The sequence below is a fragment of the Eutrigla gurnardus genome (genome assembly GCF_963514095.1).
Source record: "Eutrigla gurnardus genome assembly, chromosome: 5".
In the NCBI taxonomy this organism is placed as follows: Eukaryota; Metazoa; Chordata; class Actinopteri; order Perciformes; family Triglidae; genus Eutrigla; species Eutrigla gurnardus.
Genome location: NC_139919.1, coordinates 30446604 through 30464267, shown reverse-complemented (window position 1 = coordinate 30464267; position 17664 = coordinate 30446604). Strand labels below are relative to the sequence as shown.

The 17664-nt window shown below is 47.3% G+C and overlaps 1 protein-coding gene across 2 annotated transcripts in view; it reads right to left on the bottom strand.

Moving 5' to 3' along the window:
- Window positions 1-11481, bottom strand: part of il1rapl2 (interleukin 1 receptor accessory protein-like 2) — a 249957-nt gene extending 238476 nt beyond the window's left edge. For both annotated transcript variants that reach the window (XM_084010420.1, XM_084010421.1), the window contains exon 1: window positions 10542-11481. In XM_084010420.1, coding sequence (XP_083866546.1) covers window positions 10542-10616 — 75 coding nt within the window. In that variant the 5' untranslated portion in view covers window positions 10617-11481. The remainder of the gene's footprint in view (window positions 1-10541) is intronic.
- Between the last annotated feature and the right edge of the window lie 6183 nt (window positions 11482-17664).

Here is a 17664-nt window from a genome sequence, read left to right as displayed (position 1 = left end):
GATGGAAGCAATGCATTCTGGTCCAGCTGCTGACCAGGATTGTAACTTTAATTAATGTGTGTGTTGGGTAAGCAAGAGAACGGACCAATCGGCGTCCTGCAAGGAGCTAGTGGCGGCTGAGGGGGGCGTGGCTTCGGAGAGGTTAGCATAGCTGCATTAGCATCGGTTATTTCACATCAGAAGATTTCTTAATTGAAAGAAGAGCAAAGAACGGCACTGAAATGATTCATTATTAATAAAAGCAAAGGGGCGATGCTCGTCTATCATGCAACAGTGGTTGCCGTGGTGATAAATCGTCAAGATAACTGCTGGGATGAAGCTCCTCAGTACCCTGAGGGACGCCTACCTGCCAGAAAAACTTCAAGACACGTTCATGGACTGTGGGATTTCTGCAACTTTCATATCGTCGCCGTGAGTCTGTGCAGCAGCTTTAAAGGAACGGTGATGCAGAAATATAGTTTAATTGATTTCCAGCAGCCAATCCAGAGCTGTGATTGGTCGACACGCCGGCTGGTCACAAAGAACTCCAAAATGACAAACGAGTTTCACTTTTTTTTTTTGACAAGAGTAAACAGTGCAAAACCCATTTGGTACTCCGTTGTAACCCCCCTGTTCATAATGGAACGGTGCCAACTCATTTTACACCGCCGCCTCCTTACAGGAAATAAACAGGCGGAGAAGAAAACAGAACAACTGTTGCGTTTCACGAGGCCAAATCCCCGAACAAGAGCCGGCGAGATGAGATGAGCTCCAGGACACGGCTTGACATTATGTTTCATTTCAATAACAATGCCTCTGTGAAGTCACAATATCCCCGCTGGATAGCACACACACACACACACACACACACACACACACACACACACACACACACACACACACACACACACACACACACACACACACACACACACACACACACACACACACACACACGAATTAACTCCTCATACCTTGAATTTAACATAAACTTTTAACCTTAAATAAGCAAAGGTTTAAAGGAGTGTCCTCTTTTATAGAATCCGTGTGAGTACAGCAAACACACACACACACACACACCACACACACCACACACACCACACACAACACACACAACACACACAACACACACACACACACACACACACACACAGTTAATTTTCCCTGATATTCCCTCTGCATCCCTTTTAAATCCTGCTCTATTGACACTACAACGTTCCACTGGGACTCCTAAGAAATAATGTACAGGCAAGATTTATTGCACACGCACACAGACACACACACACACACACACACACTGCAGCTCTCTCACTCTCTCCTCTATCAATCAGTGCAGCACACAATGAAATGCAGTGTAATATTTGTGTTGCACACACACACACACACACACACACACAGGGGGGGGGGGACCTGCTAAGTAAGCGGCCTCTCCCTTTCGGGCGATGTGATTATACAGTGGATCTCATAAGCATTGCTTCACAACTGGATTTGCACATGTAGAACTTAATTACACGAGGCCTCGCTCCTCCACCCGCATTCATGGGGGGACGTCAGCTGAGAGGTGGGACTGAAGCTATTACCTCGCCTGTGTGTGTGTGTGTGTGTGTGTGTGTGTGTGTGTGTGTGTGTGTGTGTGTGTGTGTGTGTGTGAAGCCAATCTATCAGCAGTTTAGCCAAGATTAATGTTTACATAAACAGGTTTGGGCTCAGTTGCCAGATTTTCTATTTAAACACACACACACACACACACTCTCTCTCTCTCTCTCCTTCCACGGTTGAATGTGTGTATTGCACACACACACACACACACACACACACACACACACACACACACACACACACACACACACACACACACACACACACACACACACACACACACACACACACACACACACACCAGCCCTTCCTGCTGATCCTGAAGTCCCCGTGAGGAGACAAAGTGGGTTAAGTGAAGAGTAAGCAAAGAAACTGAGATTAGTGAATGAACGTTCTGGCATGGCAAGCGGTGTTCCGCAGGGAACCGTCCGTGTGAGCTGCGCTTTACACGCTGCATTTAGCTCATTGAGCTAACAGGCTAAGCTAAGCCTGTGAGCATGGTTAACATTATATCTGCTGAAAAACAGCAATGTTAGTGTTGTCATTAGCAACGGGACGATGCAGGATCGTTTATAGCAATAAAATCACACTGAATTTGAAAAAAAAGCTGAATATATTTCTTTCTTTATAAACTAAGAGATTCCAGTATGTTTACGTGCCATTTTAAGTGTATTTGGATGATTATCTGGATAATATCGATCATGACGTGAATCTTCATATCTGTCTGTAATTATGAGTTATTTGGGAACGTAACTTTGTTGACATGATAAGAAGGGGAAGGAACTGAATGGATGGATGGAGGTTTCCATCACATTGTTCAATACGTCGATGTACTTAAACAAAATAAGGACGTTTAGTGAGAGAAATATTAAAGATTCATATCATTATATTCGGATGCAGCTTCTCGACGACTTCTCAAAGTGAACAGAAATAAATAACTTTAGGCACGGCGATCGTATTTGTAAAGCAGCTTCAACAACAAGGTCATTCAAAGTGCAGGATCAAGAACCCGGGCGGAGTGAGACCTGGTCTGTTGGGATCTGGTTGAGTCCTACAGGTGGTTCAGACGGACCGGATCGCGGTTCAACCTCACCATTAAAACCTCGCTGCTCACCAGCACAGAAAAGAGAAGCACGTAACCCGCCGATCTCAGACACATCATCCCTGAAAAACCACAACCTGGCAACCGAGCCCACACAGCAACCGCCTGGCAGCGAGACTTCCAGCTCCATTCAGACGGAGGAGGAAGAGGAGGAGGAGGAAGAGGAGGAGCAGCTCAGCATTAGAATGTTCCAGCTGCAGTCGACACAGTTTAGCTCCGCAGATAAACTTGTTTTGTAAAATGGCATTTAGCCCGACAGCATCTCGCTGCTGCCGTATGTTTCTATTCAGACCTGACGGCTCAAATCAAATAAAAAAAAGAAGCAATTTCCATTATCATCAAATTATTCTATTCATAGTGTTCACGTCTTAGAAAGGCTGTGAATCCCTCTGATAGCTTTGATAGTTCCCCTCCGCTCCAAAGAAACTACAAACTGTGTTGTATCTCCTCTCCATTAATAGAGCTGCATGGGGAGGCTGATACATGGAGAGAAGAGGAGGAGGAGGAGGAGGAAGAACTTCAGGGCGACCTCAGACGATGGCCTCGCTGCCTGATATTTGGTGTTTGTTAAAAATAAAAAATAAAAAGCTCTAAAAGCCGAGTGGCCTTGCCTCTGAAATGATGAAACCAGGCGGGCCGAGGCCTCGATGCAGGCTTTAAGAGACCAGGACTTCCTTGTGAATGAGAAAACTGTGATCTGTGATCTGTCCACACACATGGAGCAGCTAGGAGCCTCAAACAGGAAAACACCCCACCATCTCCTCAGCAGGTAGATCACTGCTAACCTTTAAACACCTGACAAACACTCACACACAACAATGATGCGTTCAAGGACACCCGAGAACTTCTGCAGACACTTAGCAAACATTTGACCGAGCTGAACCCCGGCTGCTGGATTGGCTTCCTACCTCCAGAACCGTGTGGATCCTGCTGCAGGCCGCTAATCCATACAAGTCATCTGTTAATCCATTCACATGATCGCTTTCTGATCACTTCCATTCAGCTGCTTTTTCCTGAAAATGCAGCTCCAAACCAGCAAGGACTGATCTGAGAACTCTTCCTGTTGGTGCGTTCAGGGACACTCTGACATCTGAGCTTTCACTGTCTTCATCCTCTTCTTCTTCTTCTTCTTCTTCCCGGTTCATTGGTGCATTATCACCAGTGACTGATGTGGAGTGTGTGAACATGAACTTAAAAAGATGTGTTTAACTGAGTAGTTTAAATGAGTAGCGTTGTTAGACTGGAGAATTAAATCTCTGCACTCCGTTTCATATGAAAACAATGATCACACATCACTGTGTTCTTATTCTTTCACTTGTTCAGGAAGCCTTTTAATTAAACGCTGGCTTAAATGGTGAATGGACCTGCATTTATATAGTACTTTTCTAGCTAACTAGCTACTCAAGGAGCTTCACACTACATTCAGTCACTGTTACCCGTTCACACATTCTTACACTGATGGCAGAGGAGCCAGGGCAATTGGGGGTTCAGTATCTTGCCCAAGGACACTTCGGCATGCAGACTGGAGGAGCCGGGATTCAAACCGCCAATCTTCTGATTGGAAGACGACTCGCTCTACCTCTGAGCCACAGCCGCCCAAACAGCTCAGTATTGACGTTCATCTTCTGGAAACTAAGCACATCCGTGAGTTCATCAGCGTACACATGAACACAGCTGATCTCCGTTTACAGGAGCTGCTTTAATGGTGGCAAACCCCATGAAAAACATCAAGAACCCTGCGGTCCTTTAATGGTGGCAGAGAACGCTCTGCAGCGTCTACACAGCGTGGAAACCCGTACAGTGGACTCAGCAGATGAAGTTGTGGACTCGGTCCTGCAGGACCTGATCTCTGCCGTATCCGGCTGCTGTTTTAGCCGGCCGGCGCTGCGCTGTTGCTGCTGTGGACACTATTGCTCCTTTTGATCAGCATCCACAGGGATTGGCCTGTCAGAGCGCGTTAAGTCAACCAGGGATCGGCCACGCACACTGGTGGATGTGCTGAAGGCTGAACTGGAGAGTCACAACGAGGAGGAGGAGGAGGAGGAGGGGGCAAGACACAGAGATATGCAAGGATACTAGTGCAGCAGATGCTCACAGCTTGAAACTAGACCATAAACTCATGTTTACAATGTTTACTGAGATAATACATCAAGAGAGAAGTAGGACCATTTTCTCATAGACTTCTATACAACCAGAGAGGAGTCGCCCCCTGGTGGCCAGCAGGGAGAAGTAGGACCATTTTCTCATAGACTTCTATACAACCAGAGAGGAGTCGCCCCCTGGTGGCCAGCAGAGAGAAGTAGGACCATTTTCTCATAGACTTCTATACAACCAGAGAGGAGTCGCCCCCTGGTGGCCAGCAGAGAGAAGTAGGACCATTTTCTCATAGACTTCTATACAACCAGAGAGGAGTCGCGTAATTTAAGGCAGTTCAGCATCGGCTTCACTTTTCATTCTTACAGTTCAGTGTTGTCTGGGTTGTAAAAATGATATCATTTAAAACCCGTAAAGATTCATCTCGCTGTCAGCTACGTTCTGTTCTTCTAAAGGTTGAACTCTAAATGAATTCACATGAAATATCTCTGCTTAGAGACACTTTACCAGGTGAGCACACGTCTCCTTGTTTAGACGGAGGCTTTAAAAACACGACGGGTTTCATTTGTTCACCTCCAAAAACACCTGCAGGAGATAAAAGAAAAAAAACATCGGTATTGCTCCGTTGCCAAGGTTTCTTCAACTTTTTCTTTTCCTCGCTGTGACATGGAAGAAAAATGTAGTCTCACTCTGGGATCCAGTCTCATTAAAACATATTGCCTCTTCTATCAAGTGACGACATGCCAGAAGGCGAGCCGGGCGAGCAGAATGTCTTACACAAGGACGGTTAATAGCTGCGATCCAGACGCTGTGACCGGCGAGATGACTGATACGGCGAGGGACGCCGCGTCCACATTTCGGGGAGCAGAAACGCTCAACTTTGTGGCTGCAGACGCTTAAATGACACTCTGGAAGTCTGTGTAGACGGGCGTGAAGGGTAGGGAGTGGACAGCGTCCCCGTCGGGGGGAGGTTGAGAGTAGATTGCGTCGATACCGACCATCACGACAAAAATAATCCTAGGCATGCGTACAAACCCGTTAGAGGTCGTCGCGTTGGTGCGACCTTGAACCGGATGATCTCTGTTCGTGTCGAGCAGCGAGATGTGATGCTGACGATGAGCAAGGCGCTGAATCACTGATTCCTTATCGTCTTCAGGGCATCGGAGTGCGACCCCCACCGAGACGAGGACTGACCTACAAGCTCGGGAACAGCCGCCCAGCTAACGGTGCAGCGGGTGTATATGTAGACGTACAGCAGTGAAACCCCCGCTCTGCATGATCGTCAATGACCCCTACCATTCAGCTGGACACCACCTACAAGCACTTCCATACAATCAGAGCAGAGAGTCACTCTTGTGGGGGATATCACCTTCACAGGAATGTGGACGGATCTAAATTCTCATAATTCCACCCTTGAGTTGGGGTGGAAGCTTCCTGCCAAATCAGAAGCCAGCTTGAGATATGAGCAGGTTCAGGACTTCTGTGTGAACGGAGAGGCAGACGAGCAGAAAGCATTGTGTTGTCTGTCGCCGCTGCAGAAGCCCAGAACTATTTGGTGAAAAAGAAGAATTGATTTGTGCAAGTCCACTCCAAAGAGAACGTGTCCCGCCGTAAAACAAACCGCGGTGGAAAACACAACCTGAAAGTATAAATCAGGCTTGCCACTTGTCGTCAGTCTCACTAAAGTGTTCCTTCAGTTTTTCCCCAGATATTCAATATGCAATTAACCACCAGGCTGAATGTGATTCTGCCTCTTGCCAAAAAAATGCCATTAAGCAGGTTCTTTCAAACGGCACGAAAATAAAGACTCTTTGATGGTTTCGGCGTGCGTGACATTAAATTATCCCGGAGTTCCACAGAAGTCTGAGGATTACTACATTGTGTGGCATCTCTTTGATCAGAACTGCTCTTTGAATTTTTTGCAATACACAAGTCATGGAAGTCTCACGGTTGCCGGGCGGCGGCGGCGGTTTACGTGTAAAACAGACGTGGTGAAATCAGAAGCTCAGACAGAAGAAACAGATAGTTCTAGCTTCATCGCTACGGAGATGAAACGTAGTCGTGTGAGTAAATGTCAACTGTCTCGTCCAGAGAACAATGAATGCAACACTGGGAATGCTGCGTTCAAGGTCTTGGAGATGTGGGCTTCTTCATACCAACACATTGGGGCACCTTCAGGGTCTCTATGAGACCTCCAACTTCCGTCTTCTCCATCACAGAGACCGATAAAGAGGAGGTGGGTGGGTCAGACAAACACAGGACTTTAACTCGGGCTCCAACATTCCCGTCCCGTGTGGAGCAACTTAAGTTGAGTGATCCTGAAAGGTGGAAGTTTGAACCCATAAACTAAACCAGGGCAGGAATCATCGCTGCAAACAGGCTGAATGTACAATATCTCAAATCTACAGTAATGCAGCTCTTCAACGGCTCCCTCCTCCTCCTCCTCCTCCCTCCTTCCTCCCCTCTCTTCCTCCCTCGTTCATCCTGCTGTCCTCTCAGCCAGACTTCCCCTCTCGTATATTTCTCCACGCCTCGTCATCCCCTCCTCGATTTATGTCCGTCTCTCTCTCCTCCTCCTCCTTCTGTCTTTAAATCTACCTCCCTTCTTTATTCACTCTCTCCTCCTCCTCCTCCTCCTCCTCCTCCTCCTCCTTCTGTCTCTAAATCTACCTCCCTTCTTTATTCACTCTCTCCTCCTCCTCCTCCTCCTCCTCCTCCTCCTCCTCCTTCTGTCTCTAAATCTACCTCCCTTCTTTATTCACTCTCTCCTCCTCCTCCTCCTCCTCCTCCTCCTCCTCCTCCTTCTGTCTCTAAATCTACCTCCCTTCTTTATTCACTCTCTCCTCCTCCTCCTCCTCCTCCTCCTCCTCTTTAATCGCTTCACTTCAGCTCAGATCAAAAGACGAGTAATCATTTTTGTCTTCAATCAATGAATATCATTTAGGGGACGGTTGAGCTGATTGATCGTCTGATTGGATGAGAAGATGATCACATGGTTCCAAACATCGAAAGGAACTTTTTTTTTTAATCACTTCATTTCAGCGGCTTAGTGGGAATTCAGTCCAGCACCGGCTGACAGAATGAATTAGTTTCACCACGAAGCGATTACAAGAGAAAACCCAACGCTCCTTAGATTCAAGACTCAAGACTCATCTCAAAACGAAAATACAGTTCTGCTAACACGCTAAAGTTGCTAAGGTTGCTAAGGTTGCTAAGGTTGCTAGGGTTGCTAAGGTTGCTTAGGTTGCTAAGGTTGCTAAGGTTGCTTAGGTTGCTAAGGATGCTAAGGTTGCTAAGGTTGCTTAGGTTGCTAAGGTTGCTAAGGTTGCTAAGGTTGCTTAGGTTGCTTAGGTTGCTAATGGTGCTAAGGTTGCTGAGGTTGCTAAAGTTGCGAAGGCTGCTAAGGTTGCTAAGGTTGCTCAGGTTGCTAAGGTTGCTAAAGTTGCTTAGGTTGCTAAGGTTGCTAAAGTTGCTAAGGTTGCTAAGGTTGCTAAGGTTGCTTAGGTTGCTTAGGTTGCTAAGGATGCTAAGGTTGCTAAGGTTGCTTAGGTTGCTAAGGTTGCTAAGGTTGCTAAGGTTGCTTAGGTTGCTTAGGTTGCTAATGTTGCTAAGGTTGCTGAGGTTGCTAAGGTTGCTAAAGTTGCTAAGGTTGCTAAGGTTGCTAAGGTTGCTAAAGTTGCTAAGGTTGCTAAAGTTGCTAAGGTTGCTAAGGTTGCTAAGGTTGCTAGGGTTGCTAAGGTTGCTAAAGTTGCTAAGGTTGCTAAAGTTGCTAAGGTTGCTAAGGTTGCTAAGGTTGATATAAACAGGAACAAAACGAATATGAAATGAGCTTCAGAGACCAGAATTCAGGATGATGTCATCACGTTATTCTGTAAAAATTGTTTTTTTATATTTCCTGTTTTGACGTCCTCGGGGACAAGACATCGTACGTTTCTATGTGCTTCCGATGTTTTTCCGATGTTTTACTGTGACGTGATGTAAAAATGTGAAGTCTGCTCTGAAGTCGTGTAGCAATGAAGACGTGAGTTAATCACGGCATCGCTCCTCTCTTTCTCTATTTCCACTCGTACTCTCTAATCGTATCCCAGCATGCCCTCCCTCCCTCCCCCCCTCCTTCCTCCCCCTCCTTCCTCCCCCCCCCCCCCCCTCCTGGTAATAGATGGCTGCTGTTGGTCAGTGTGATGGAGGCATTCTGCTGCCGGTCCATCTACCTACTGGTCAGATCTTTACGACAGCAGTTTCACACTTTAAATCATCATCAACACACACACACACACACACACACACACACACACACACACACACACACACACACATACACACACCTCCGCTGGGTGCCTGGGCTTTCCTCCACCCTGACGATTGATGCGCACCTTGTTGCTAAACGGCCGAGATAATTAAACCCCACGCATCCCTCCAGTGACCGTGGAGGTGTGTGTGTGTGTGTGTGTGTGAGAGTGTGTGTGTGTGTGTGTGTGTGTGTGAGTGTGTGTGTGTGTGTGTGTGTGTGTGTGTGTGTGTGTGTGTGTGTGTGTGTGTGTGTGTGTGTGTGAGAAAGCCTGGCTGTTACATTGCTGCACCATTACATGACACACGACCATTAGAAAGCACACAGAGACGATGAACGGCGATCCGGCCACGATAATCACGATTCACGTGATTATATCACGATATTAATCACGATGTTTAAACTCTTAAAGGGGCAGTGACACAAACATTACGTCAAGAAACTCATGATAAATCACACACACACACACACACACACACACACACACACACACTCACACACACACACACACACTCACACACACACACACACACACACACACACCCAGAGAAACCGGAGAGGGAGGGAGGGAGAGGAGGCACCTGCTGGGCTGTAAAGCACTCACACAAACAGCGCCTGTGTTTGGTGAAGACTTAAACAAATGGGAAAATTATACAGTGGAAGCAAAGCGGCACCCTTTCACCCAAAGGTGCTCCGGCTGAGGGGGGGGGGGTACGTGCAGCCTGATGGAGCAGTCGGTTCTTATGAAGGCAGTGACGCCCTGAGCTTCTAGTGTGACTGTTAAGTTTGTAATTATGAGGATGTTAATGAACGTGTGGGTGTCCTCCTCCATGTTGGGGGGGGGGGTACTGATAATATAAGGATTAGTGTAAAGGATAATCATTATAACACTTTCATCGCTGGCTCTCTGTTTCTGCTGCAATGCATCTCTCAACCATGTAGCTTAATACTACCATACACACAGACACACACACACACACACACACACACTCACACACACACACACACACACACACACACACACACACACACACACACACACACACACACACACACACACACACACACACATACACATGTGCAGTCTGATGAATGAATAATGAGCAGCCTATTGGCCTTATGGTGAGTTCAAGGACCAAAAAATAGTTGAATCGAAGTGTTAAAGATGTGATTTTCCAGCAGTGGTTTGAATCTGGCTCACAGACACACACACACACACACACACACACACACACACACACACACACACAGCTCTCTCTCTCTTTCTCACTCGTGCGTAAAAACGCTCACTCCACTCGGTCTCTCACCTCTCACACCCACGGACGAGGCGCGTGCACACACACACACACACACACACACACACACAGCCGAACGAACAACTCCTCTTCCCTCTCACGCGCACACGCGCGCGCACTCACGATAAACAGCCCGTGAAGTAAAAGCTCATCACACGTGCGCGTCAAAGCGGACGGAGCTCACCTTGTGTTTGGGAAGTGATCGTGGATCCGCGCGGCGCTGATGACGAGCTGCTGACCGGGCGGGAGACGTGAACATCGGGGAGAATAATCCGCCTCCGGCCGCTCTGTGACGGGACGGAGGATCGGTGAGAGAGACCCGAAACCACGGGACGTCTCCTGGCTGCTAAACAGGGTAGAATCCCTCTCCTCCTCCTCCTCCTCCTCCTCTCTCCTCAGAGATATTTGGAGGCTAAGTCTGCTCCAATTAGCAGCAGTTACGCATCCTGTCCTCCTCTCCTTCCTCCCCCTCCGCCCTCGCGTCTATCTCGGGATGTAAACCGGGGACCGGGTAGGTAGACCGGTTCAGTCCGCGTCGGTGCGTCTCTGTCCGGGATCGCTGCTGCTGCTGCTGCAGCCAAAAATAACTTCCAGCCTCCAAACGTCCCGCGATGCGCCGCCACTACAATCCTCCTTATTAAAATATGAGTTCACGCGCCTCCTTCGTCGTACTTTGTGGTACTTTCTGCCCTCGTGGTGCCCCGAAACACCGACGGGGGCTTTAAGATGCCCGGGTGTAATATTCCTAAAGGGACACAAGCTTCCAGTCCAACTCAATGACGAGACGATCGATAAACAGTTGGTTCCGTGAGTATATTGTTTAATCAATTAACCGATCATCGATCGATCCGGAGGTGATGCCGCCGGAGAAGCCTCGTGCTCTGCCCGGAGAAGAGGAGCTGCAGTGCAGCGGAACCCTGTCTCCTCTTAAATCCCCCCACAAATCCAAGTTTGATCGATCGGTCAGCCCTATCGATCAATCAGTCCGATCGGTTCCAACAAGCAGTCCGCATCAAAGTCGATGATTGCGAATCAAAACGCTGTTTAAGTCCGGGACTTTGCTTCCTGTCTAATCCAGCAGAAAGGACGTTTCACAGTCCACGCGTGTTCTCCATGTCTCTCTCTCTCTCTCTCTCTCTCTCTCTCTCTCTCTCTCTCTCTCTCTCTCTCTCTCTCTCTCTCTCTCTCTCTCTCTCAGCCTCCGAGTCCCAAAATCACAAACAAGTCCTCTTGACTTTTCGGGAAATCCTTCTCGAAGCCGAAAAGGAAAAACGCGTGAAGCCTCGAGCTGCTTCTTCTTCTAGGTTCTCCTCCAAACCCGGCGGAGGAGGATGAGGAGGAGGGAGGATGAAGAGGAGCCGGATCTCCTCGCTCTCAGCTAGAAGAAGAAGAAGATACGCGGAGGAGAAAAAAAAAAAAAAGAGAAACCACACTTTTGGCTCGGTGGCCGAAATAACTGGAAAGAGGAGATAAGATGTAAGAAGATCAGATGCGCCTCTTCTTCCTCCTCTTCCTCTTCTCTCTCTCTCGTGGATATGAAACACTTGCTCTGCTTTACTCGCCTCCCTCGGAAGCTTCACCTGCCCGGAGAGACGCAGATAAGAGACGCGCAATCTGCCACATCTCGGGGAGGCTTTTATCCAAAGTGCCTAAAGAGAGTCCAGAGAGAGAGAGAGAGGGGCGGGGGGGGGGGGGGGGGGGGGGGGGTATGTGCAAAATAAATAAATAAATAAATCTATGAAAATATGATCCTTCCTCCGAAAACGAACGTGTTGATGTTTGCAGAGTTTCCCGGATCATCAGGATGAACGGCTGCTGCTCTCCGACGTTCCTTCACGAGGCACGCACGCGCACGTGTGTGTGTGTGTGTGTGTGTGTGTGTGAGCGAGAGAGAGAGAGAGAGAGAGAGAGAGAGAGAGAGAGAGAGAGAGAGAGAGAGAGAGTATCTTCTTTTCTTGAATTTGGAAACGTTTCGTATTATTAATGTTTTTTTGGGGTGAATTAATAAAACATTTGTGTTTCTTAGTCTTTTTATGTTCCATTATTTTTATTGGGAGGGAATGAAATGTTGGACAGAGGCGAAGAGAGAGACGAAAGTCTTCAAGTGTTGCTGTTGGGGTTTTGATTTTGGTGTCAGGACGCTGGAAAGTGCCGCTTTGTTGCCCCCTTTCGGCAGCAAAGTGAACTGATCTGGGGTCTGAGTAGAGGAGCGGAGACTGGAAGTGTCCCCCCTGAAGCCTGAAGACCTGAACCCTCAGGGACTGGACCCACTTCCCGGGTAGACAGCAGAGTGAGAGGAGGGCTGGTATGAATAGAATCAGGACGCCATGTTGTCTACAGTTGTGGGTTTTTATGTGAGATTTATTTTTACAGCCTGATTTGAACGCAGCATCTCAAAATAATCTCATGACTTGTTTTAGTCAAAACAGCTTCAATAAGCAGAACTAACATGACTGGTTGATGAATAAACCAGGTTTATATCGCCCTTTATTAAGACTACAAGTGTTTTACATTCCATATTATATCTTTAATATTATCGTTCTGTGTAAATGTAATCCCTCCAGCCTTCAACGCTATGACTTGTGGGTAATTCCCTCATGTAAAGTCTGCAGAAAGGGGGGACTGATGGAGCGAGTCTGGATGTTGGGATCGGGGCCAAAGATTGAGGAAGGAAGAAGGAAAGGAGGTCACTAAAAGATAGATACACTTATTGTCATTAGTTAACCTCACTTTGAAACAGCAAGCAAACTTCCCTTGAAAACTACGTAAAGTAGTCAAATCTAAAAGATATCGTATGTTGTACCAACAACCAGAGAGGAGTCGCCCCCTGGTGGCCAGCAGAGAGAAGTAGGACCATTTTCTCATAGACTTCTATACAACCAGAGAGGAGTCGCCCCCTGGTGGTCAGCAGAGAGAAGAAGGACCATTTTCTCATAGACTTCTATACAACCAGAGAGGAGTCGCCCCCTGGTGGCCAGCAGAGAGAAGAAGGACCATTTTCTCATAGACTTCTATACAACCAGAGAGGAGTCGCCCCCTGGTGGCCAGCAGAGAGAAGTAGGACCATTTTCTCATAGACTTCTATACAACCAGAGAGGAGTCGCCCCCTGGTGGACAGCAGAGAACTTTTCAGAACCGGATGTTGCCTTCAATGTGACAAAATCAGAATCTGAACCACGACGACTAACCTTTGACAGAAAGGTGAGACATTAAGAAAAACACGGCGCCACATGGATATATATATATATATATATATACTGTATATATATATATATATATATATATATATATATATATATATATATATGCACAGATATACCTTTATATGTATATGTAAAAGTCTGCATCCAGGCCTCATTAAAAACCTGCAATTGAGCAGTCTTGCAAACAGTACAGCTGTAGCTCTGGGAGGGAGCATAATGAGTATTCATTAGTGCATGGGTCCAGCATACCATAAAATAAGTCACACTGAAATACAATGAGATGCATGAAATGAATTATGCACATCGAGGAAGCGTGCTGTATATTTTTTCCGAGGTTGAAAATGTGCCAAAGTTTGCAAAGTGTGCGGTTTCAGGAGGAGGTCAGTGAAACCATTCACATTCAAATGCATCAAATATTTACAGACGTTACGACGGACTGCACGTGTGTGTGTGGGTGTGTGTGTGTGTGTGTGTGTGTGGGTGTGTGTGTGTGTGTGTGTGTGTGTGTGTGTGTGGGTGTGTGTGTGTGTGTGTGTGTGTGGGTGGGTGTGTGTGTGTGTGTGTGTGGGTGTGTGTGTGTGTGTGTGTGTGTGTGTGGGTGTGTGTGTGTGTGTGTGTGTGTGTGTGTGGGTGTGTGTGTGTGGGTGGGTGGGTGGGTGTGTGTGTGTGTGTGTGTGTGTGTGTGGGTGTGTGTGTGTGTGTGTGTGGGTGTGTGTGTGTGTGTGTGAGGAGTGACTTTGGGCATCAATGAGTCTCAGAATGGAGAGCTTTGTAACACATGGTTAAACAGATGTATGGGCTCCCTGGCAGTCCGTCCTGACTCCGCTGTCAGCAGAGAGCCAATGAGCTGCTCACCAGTGTGGAAAACAAACTGGACCTGATCCCAAGAACAGCAGTGGACTAAACCGGGACGGGAGGTGTGAGGACCACTGATGATGTCTGAGACTGAAGTGGTCATAGTTGGGTCAAGAAAAACCTGAAATATAATGTTCTCATTATCTGCTCACACGTTTCATCTTAAACCTCTCCAACAAACCCCGCCGTCATGAAGCCTCCAGTTCTGCATTTTGGCCGTCCCCATCTTGGCTTTTTTTGCAACCAGTAGAAGGAAATGACCATATTTGGACTGTGGAGGAGCGACGGGTGGCTCTGCAACCTTACTGGATCTGGATCCATGTGGATTCTGGTGTTAAGTTGTTCATAATTAGCTTCATAATTTAAGGTCAACTTAACAGCTAAATGTTAAAGTCATCTTAGTAGCTACCTGTCAATCAGCAGGTAAGCCCCGCCCCCTGTGGTTCTGGAGCTGCGGGTGGAGAAACATTCATTCTAATGAGCTGCATGGGGAGAAGAATGTGTTGGCTGGTTGAGTCACATGTTTTCTCATCAGGGCTACACATCACCTCTTTATGACCACCTCTGTATGATAGACCAGCACCACCCCTCTTCTTTGTGTTATCTATCTCTGTTAACATCGTTCTTCATGGGCAGCAGCTGTAATCTGTATGGATGAGCTCGCCGCCGCAGCCTCAACATTAGAGCAAGAAGGACGATGAAAGTGCACCACAAATGGGGTTTTTCTGTTATGAGAGCGTCTCTCTGACACATAAAGCTCAGGATGAACAGACGTGGACAGAACAACATCCACCTCCATTTACGACAGAAGAGCTTTTCTGAAAAGTTCAGAGATAGAAGAGCTCCAAATGCACAACAATGGGCTAAAAACAAATTCCCGGGTGCAGAGTTTCTTCCCCTTTTCCCTCCTTGGGAAGAATTTAAAAATAATGCAGCATGGACACAGTTCCTTGGGATGTGGGAGCCTCAAGCAGCCGTGACGGCCGCTGGAGAACTCGGGGATTGAACCTTTAATGGTGGAGTTTAGCTCCTTTGTACTTTGTATTCTCTCCTGTGTTGAAGGGGGACTTCATTCCTTCCAGTTGCCCTGAATGAAGCCCGCGGAGCCGTGATGTTTGGTTTTCATTTCCATTATCAGTCCTGATAGTCGGCATGGTGTGCCGTTTGCTCCTTCTTGCTGGAGGGGGAGATGTACACAGCGGCATGTGATTGAAGCAAACTCCCTGAGTGAGCAGAAATGGCTTGCAGGGGAAAAGAAAGGCAGCGTCGCCGGCATGAGAGAGCCGAGTTGTGATTCAACAGGCACGACTGAGCACCGCTTGTTTTCTGATATTAAAACATACATCCCCTCCCTTTTTGTTGTGCTGCTGATTTGTGTATCACTGAATCAGCGTATATGCTCTCCTGCAGAGTTGAGGGATAACCAATTTTCCTGCAACAGTAAACTGCTGAAGTAAAGTCATTGTGAGTCCTGGTCAGCAGTTTGTCCATGTTTGTGTTGCTCTGGGTGTGAACACTTGAAGAAGTGTGCTTTAGGAAGGGCAGCGTGGAAACTTTGGCTGTCCTCTGGGGCCGATGTGCTCTCGTATGTTTCCTTGCTCTCCAGGCTCTAATTATACAGGTCTGGGGGAAGGAATCCACATCTCATCAGCAGCTGTTGGTTAAAACGTCCAAGGGAGAGCTCAGAAGTGTGGGTAAAAGCCGGCAGGCACGGAGTCAACCAAATCCACTCGGTGGGGGGAAAACACATCATTCACCAGAAACCGAATCTGCAGTTTCAGTGAGAGAGCATCGCTGAACGGAGGGTTTACATTTAAGATTCTTTTGAAGAAAAAGTAAGGATTCTTGTACCCTCAGCTAGGTTTAACTCAGCCACGGTGTCGAAATGGTATTCAGCCTGGGGTTTGAAGCTTATTTTAGGAACATTATTTGTTGTCTTTACATCCATAAAGCCATTTATTCAGCTTGAACTTTTAATATTTCAGCCAGTCATCAGCTGGAGGAACCTGCTTTTGTTTAATAAGGACTGTTGAGTGTTAATGTTGGAACAGAAAGAGGAAGACACAACCGTCTGTTAAAAATAAAATATAAAAAGATTCTCTCTCATGCTTTTCTGTTACGACAGACAATAAAGATTTCTGAATCTGAATGCTTTAGTTGCGTTTGACATAAAACTTAAACAACGAGAGAATCAGCAATTGAATTTTGTGATTTTGGCAGCTTTAAAGGACGCTTCGCTACACACTCATGTTGCTCTCCCAGATTTTAAAAAGTTTAATTAGATTTCTCAAGATGGTCGTCCAATTAGAGGAGCAGAAGAGAGGGAGAGAGAGAGAGAGAGAGAGAAAGGAGGGGGTTGATGATGAGAGGAAGACAGAGAGGAAGAGGAAGAGGAAGGAAACTGGAAGGAGGAAACGGGGGTTAAAAGGGTAAACAGACATTTGAAAGATGGCTTAATTGCTCTCTACAATAGTGGTTCATTTGCTCTCTCTCTCTTTCACACTCTCTCTCTCTCTCACACACACACACACACACACAGACACACTGTTTTGCTCCTAATGAGCACTTAGAGCACTGAACCTCCACGAAGCTCAGTCAAAACTGGTCAGTGTATGTTCACAGCTCATGGACACACACACACACACACACACACACACACACACACACACACACACACACACACACACACACACACACACACATATACACACACACACACACACACACACACACACACACACACACACACACACACACACACACACATACTGCTGGGTAACACAAACACACACTTGCCATTTGTGACCAGATGTGTGTGCTTGTTGATGCGTTTCTCACACGCTGAACTATACTGACGCTGTCCGTGGTCCTGATCCAGGAGACAGGCTGAACTACACTGACGCTGTCCGTGGTCCTGATCCAGGAGACAGGCTGAACTACACTGACGCTGTCCGTGGTCCTGATCCAGGAGACAGGCTGAACTACACTGACGCTGTCCGTGGTCCTGATACTGGAGGCAGGCTGAACTACACTGACGCTGTCCGTGGTCCTGATACTGGAGGCAGGCTGAACTACACTGACGCTGTCCGTGGTCCTGATACTGGAGGCAGGCTGAACTACACTGACGCTGTCCGTGGTCCTGATACTGGAGGCAGGCTGAACTACACTGACGCTGTCCGTGGTCCTGATACTGGAGGCAGGCTGAACTACACTGACGCTGTCCGTGGTCCTGATCCAGGAGACAGGCTG